Source organism: Ruditapes philippinarum, unplaced genomic scaffold (assembly GCF_026571515.1).
Source record: "Ruditapes philippinarum isolate M1 unplaced genomic scaffold, ASM2657151v2 ctg536_1_1_1_1, whole genome shotgun sequence".
In the NCBI taxonomy this organism is placed as follows: domain Eukaryota; kingdom Metazoa; phylum Mollusca; class Bivalvia; order Venerida; family Veneridae; genus Ruditapes; species Ruditapes philippinarum.
Window position 1 is genome coordinate 125043 of NW_026855775.1, and position 6413 is coordinate 131455.

At 30.5% G+C, this 6413-nt stretch overlaps 1 protein-coding gene across 1 annotated transcript; it reads right to left on the minus strand.

The window, feature by feature from the left end:
- Nucleotides 1–1659: 1659 nt before the first annotated feature.
- LOC132744334 (uncharacterized) lies at nucleotides 1660–6060 on the minus strand. The gene is made up of 4 exons (XM_060733017.1): nucleotides 5901–6060; nucleotides 5496–5705; nucleotides 3821–3915; nucleotides 1660–2051 (listed from the first exon to the last, which is right to left on the minus strand). The coding sequence occupies exons 1-4, from the start codon at nucleotides 6001–6003 to the stop codon at nucleotides 2040–2042; spliced, it is 420 nt and encodes a 139-aa protein (XP_060589000.1). The 5' UTR covers nucleotides 6004–6060; the 3' UTR covers nucleotides 1660–2039.
- Between the last annotated feature and the right edge of the window lie 353 nt (nucleotides 6061–6413).

The following is a 6413-nucleotide window of genomic DNA, read 5'->3' on the forward strand; positions in this document are numbered from 1 at the left end:
AAGAAAAAAAATGAGTGATAGAATCAGTGCACTATAGTTAATGGTTGTCAGTATTCTATACGATGATTTAAGAATAATGTTCCTTTGTGCTTGCACTTAATTATGTAGTATTTATTTATAGTTTTTGGTATTATTTTGATACTTAACAGAAAAGGAAAAATCACGTAAGTGGAAATGCATGTTCTAAAAGTTTTGCAATCTTTATTTCTGAACACTGAATAAGCAAACATTAAGTGCTCTCTTTCACAAATAAATTACAATGATTTAGACAATTTTAAATAAGTAAAACACACATGCAAGTAAACTACCGTATTTTGATCTCTCTCGATTGATCACAATTGATATACATGTACATGTAATTGATCCTTATTCGGCTGAAACAATTGTAATTCACCAGTGTAGCGCAATACTAGCCTGTACATCCATGAAGTCTAATCAGACTCCGTATTATTTGACACACTTACTTTAAATTTTAACACGATATCCCTAAAATTGACAACTGACACTTCCTTCCAAAGCTGGAAACTGGACAAGTTTTTTTTCAAGAAAAAGGACAAGCAAGGGCAAAACATCTTCATTTTACAATTTAAAATATTTATGTTTTGAATTTTATTTTGTCTTTAACACAACATTGGTTTATTAAGCAGCTGTACACGTACACAGTAATTTTGTTTAAAGAAAATTATGACTTAATATTCAGTATGTAACTATTTACATATCCACATCACACTTGGTCGTGAAATAGTTTATACATCCCATAACTGGAATAAACAGAAAAAAAAACAAACCACTGCTTAATGATTTAATCTGATGATTTGGGAAAATCATTTCGTAATTATATCAATTTCAAAACACAAATACACTTGACAATATCATAATATGTACTACATTTGATAATATGTTTTAAAAATGTCCAGTAGAATAATAAAATCAGCTAATTTGTCGCTTCAAGTATTGAACTGATGACTATATATGAATCCGTAAAGAATTTTTCAACATGTAATTATATCAGAATGAGTAACTTGATACATTTTTGTACGATACATAAAATGTAAATGCTTTAAATTATTTGTTTGTTCAGGTATCTAAATATTTTACCCATTTTTAATTCTTTGGCTCCAATCTTAGATATAAATGAAGCAAAACATCAATTTTCAAAATAAAAGTTCATATTATTTGAGTATGATGAAAAATATAGATCACTGTATTCACATTATATCAGCATCATATTATATTACATTTTATTAATATCAGCTTGTTAGCAGTTAAGCAATAAACAGTATTTAATGATTAATTTGATTTTTTTCTTTAATATTTGTGAAATGACATTGATTACAATTTAATTATTGTCATTTAGAAATAACAAATGCAATGCTGTACATATCACAAAATAACAAATCAAAATGATATCATAGAATAAAGTGAGATAAAAATAATACAATTTATACAATGATTTATCATTGATACATAACCCGGTTGTGCTAAATAGGACATAATATAGTGCTTTGAATTTCTCACTGCATTATTCTTGTCATTGAGTTGCATTAAACTATGTCCTTATATTATAGGAATATTACACACACGCACGTACGCGCGCGCGCGCACGCACGCACGTACACACACACACACACACACACACACACACACACACGTGCAAAACATATAGAATTAAGAATAAAATTTCATTCCTAAGATCTGTATAGTTAAGCTTATATTAAGTAAAGGAGTTCTAGACGAAACGTTTTTCATCCTGATTTTTTATTTTGGAATTCGCTCAATATTTCACATAAAGTATAAAAGTCTATTCATTCATGGGAAGAATTTTAAAAGTTATGTAATTTACACATCGCTCATGCGTAAACTTTAATAAGATATTTCTTTATTTCATTTACGATCAGTATTGTAAATAACAGAAAATCGTAAAGTGCAATTGCAAATCAAAACATTTTGCAGACACAACTGTGCTCATAAAATTAATGTATAAAAGATGAAAATCAAATATATTAATGCTTGCAGAATCCTCTTCCTAACATTGACCTTTAATCTTTGACCTGTAATTACAAAATAATGTTTATAAAATAACATTATCATGTAAACTATGTTGTCCTTTTAGTTTCATACACTTTTTATATAGAACATTTCAACAAAATTATTATTCCTATCAAAACATATTGTAAGTAGTTATATTTGCATATTAATTTCACCACTATCATCGCATAAATATTATAAAGGGAGATTTTTTTTTGCGCTGACGTGTTGAAGCAAGTCCTTTTTTCGACTGTATTCCTGAATGCCGACCGGCGTATTGGCTTCAGTAGCATTGATTTAAAAAATGAACAGAAAAATATTTCACCGCTATAATGAACAAGCAATTATCAAAGTATTGCAAGCAATACAAAAGTACCCTACTACTTGGGATCCAAGCAACATTCTTCATGGCTATGGTCATTGATTTATGCCTTTGAGGAAGACATGTATGAACTTAAAGCTTTTGAATTCTAAGTTTAAATGTATTCAATTGTATTGAAATTAATTTCTTTAGACAGGGCGTTCTAGGATTACCTACGAAAGTGCAAGCACTTATTTCCGTAGGGTCCTTACTTCAGCAGACTCCAGATACATCAATGAGATACAAGATAACCCGGGAACCAGTCCTTAGCTCTTATTTAATAGACCCCTTGGTTCTTTTACATGCTCAGTGTATAGAACAGATACATTCGAGGACTCCCTAGCTTTCATACGAGTATACCTCTAGGTAGGTTGGAAACACTGAAAGTGTCTCAGAAAAATCCCAAGATATTTACCCAGATCAAACTGTTATGTGTTAAGTTGAACGAATTGAAGAAACTTTTTTATGTCGTTTGAAATTTAAGTTATTTATTAATTTTAACTTTGCTTTGCTCTAAACAACCCTAGATAGGGCGGACTTATTACCATAAATAAAAGTGAGTTACTGCATAGGGAAAAAGTAATCTCTTCCTCTAAAATGTGAAATTATATTATGATAATTTTCAGTGAGATTACCAAATATTATTTTCAATGATAAATCAGTTTTCCACACAAAAGCTTAAAATAAAAAAAAGTGAAAAACATAACAACTTTTAATATTTAGCTGGTTAAACTGGATGATGAGATCAGTCTACATACAAAGTTTTATGTTGGTACCTCTCTTGGTTTCAGAGTTATGTTCCTGACAAAGTTCAAAATGTTAAAATGAACAAAGGGCAATTACTCCAAAGTCAGACAAGGCAGAGTTACAGTTCTTGTACACTCAAATCTACTCAATGAGATCTATCAACCTACAAAGGTTCATTTTGATACCTCTTATTGTATCAGAGTTATATCCCGGACAAGAAAAGGGGCGGATAGACAGATAAACGGACATCTGGACGGACGGACAAAGCGGCGACTTTATGCTTAGTACAGAATTATTTTATGCTGCTTTGATAAGTTATTATTTTTGTCAAACATTAACAAAACTAATTGTTTTTAGCTCTTATTTATTTATTCGGTACTTTAAAAGGATCTTTACATTTTATTTCTATTTAAATTACTTCATATGTGCCAATATATGCTTTAATTAAGATTTTAATAATTCAAAAATGTAATCGCAAAATTAAATAATAGACTCACTATCATAATCCTTTGGATTCTATTTCTCTGTTTCCTAAAATACGACATGCTATATACGCTTCGATTAACTACGAGGCAATGACTTTTGTTAACAGATTTCACAATTAAGTGATCGGGTACTTTAATGACCCATGGGAGGTATATAAAGATAATAATCGGAACGTTATTGATTAAATAATTTTGTTACACTGTTCTCTGGTTTACGTTCGATTCCCTCCTCTTCATCGCTTGTGTTGTCATCCAGATAGTCAAGTCCTCTATTAACTATCTCATTGAATGCGGCTATTCGCAAATAAATAATACATATGAAGTTAGAATCATTTAGTTACCTTGACAACGTCAGCAATGTTTCTGACTTACTGAATAACCATAGATGTTATTAATAAATAAAAGAAATTTAATTAAAACATTTAGTCAAAAGTTAAGTTAACAAAGTCCATATTTAACAATCGCAATGACTTGTTAATCATCTATATGATGTATTAGAAATTTAAAGTGTATAGAAAAACAAATATTTAACTTCCATTTATTATACATGTATATAAACTTAGTATATATTTGAGTCCGAAGTAGGATCGACGTTGTAGGGTCGAGTTGGCAATTACTGGAGTCGCTGTGAGGACCCCGAGCACAGTCAAGACAACTTTTTTGAGCATGTACAGAACAAGCGCAAAAGCTCGGCGTCCTCAGGGTATCCTGTAGATGTCGTATAAAGGAGCATAATAATAGTGTTTTACATGTAATTGGCGACTATATGGCGACCTTACGGTGCTTGCAGTCCTTCCAGGTAATACTACTATAACGTTTCAAGGACGTTCTTGCTGACGCCGTCAGGACGTCGCATGAACCCCATGATCGTAAAGTCGTAATGCATGACGGTGTGCCTTGTGACATAGGTATTACTTTTAAGATTTTATTATATTAATTTGTATTTGAATATCATTATAACATTATCAAACTAACGCTACCATGATTGCCGTTTTGTACACAAAAAGGAAAACAACATATTCAAGCTATACTCGGTGGTAAACTCGATGGTGAACTCGATGATGAACTTTTACTTAACATATTAACATCTTCTAGTAATATTCTTCTAAAGAAGATGATATAAAGTCTTAAGTTCCGTGTTTACAAATTTTGTCAACCATGAACTATTGCAATACTATATGGCGACAAACCGGCAAATCGGATACCGAAAAACTATATCATATACAAAAGAGAGCACTTATTGTAATAGTGAACAAAATTTGACACCAATATATAGATTAATTGAACTAATGTTAGCTTAAAGCTTGTAATGATTAATATAATTTGGCTCTTCAGTTTATAAATATCTTCTCACTTATGGCCACAGACAAATTATATGAATACAAAACGACATATTTATGTCAGGATACTACAGTGTAAATTGTCGATATCTAAACATATTATAGCTTAACTGAGTGTTACATAGATCTCTACAAAACATCTTTAATTGTAAAAGTTTTGTTAACATTGAAGGATTGCATATACGTGTGTAGTAAAGTACTAATCTTTATAAATTAAAACCTTCCGTAAATGGCTGTGTGCGTTTGTAAGAGTGTTTGTCGTAAATTTATTGATGTTTATTGTTGTGTCTCTTTTCTATTCACATATTTATATATTTTCTCGACAAAATGCCATATTGGAAATAAATTGTACGTTTTAATGAAGTCTAATATGTCACCTTCTCAAATTATAGTTGATTTTATCATTAATATTATCATCATTATTATAAAGTAACATTTAAAATGCTAGTACTTCAAATTTAAAGATATTAGAATGGCATTTATATAAATTTCATTATTAAATACAATACATTTTAATTTAAAATATATACATACCAAATAAAAGAGCATCTCCTTCTAGATTCACTTCACGTTCATGACAGTAATTGATGACAGGGAAAATAATACTTTGTTTAATTGAAAATGTTTTCATGGCCAAATCCATTGAATTTTTAATCTCTCTATCAGAAAAAGCCCGAAACTTAATCAATTTCACTGCTTCATTGTTGACGTCACACTTTGTCAAAATTACAACGAACGGAATACCTGTAAATATTGATAATTTACTTTTGAACAAATTATTTACACATTTAATTGGCTACAACAATTTCACTTCCTTTATCTCATAAATGATAATTCTTATATTAGAAGCAAAAACTAACTAACTTTAACTGTCTGACTGCGTGACTTTACTAAATGACAACATGTTAGAAAATATTACAATCTAGATAATACATGCACCTTCTTTTGAAAGGAATTTCATGATTGCTGATGTATCCTCTTTAATTTTAACAGCCAAACCTTTAATCTTATTATGGTCAAAAACAAAACAGACCACATGCATTTTCTGTTCTCTGGATAGTGGAAGTACACTTTGGTCTATACCGTTTATTATCTGGAACAAAATCACTTAAGCACTTATTAATACACGGTTTATCTAATGCATTGGACATAAAAACTTTAAATCGAGTAAAAAAATCAGAAGTTAAAAAACTTTTTTAGACTACTGAGTGCAGTTCTAATGTGATCATGAAAGGCACATGAAATTATGGTGGCTGATTTGTGCCATTTCATGTTTTCGCCTTGTGACACCGCCAAGCGAAAAATCGATAATTAACAAGTTAAATGGGAGGGGAGCAGAGCGAAAACACGCTAATTAGAGCGGGCGCTGGGCGAAAAGTCGAGATTAAATTGTAAAAATTTATTTTATTGCTTTAGCGCGATAATTAGTGTGCTGTTGTATGCGCCTAGCAA

What these genes read in the sequence shown, in the direction of transcription:
- LOC132744334 (XM_060733017.1), bottom strand. Translation starts at nt 6,003, where the DNA reads ATGCATGTGGTCTGTTTTGTTTTTGACCATAATAAGATTAAAGGTTTG. An exon ending in GAAATTCCTTTCAAAAGAAG is followed by an intron (nt 5,706 to 5,900) that starts GTGCATGTATTA and finishes CAATATTTACAG; the next exon opens with GTATTCCGTTCGTTGTAATT. An exon ending in AGGAGATGCTCTTTTATTTG is followed by an intron (nt 3,916 to 5,495) that starts GTATGTATATAT and finishes ATTTGCGAATAG; the next exon opens with CCGCATTCAATGAGATAGTT.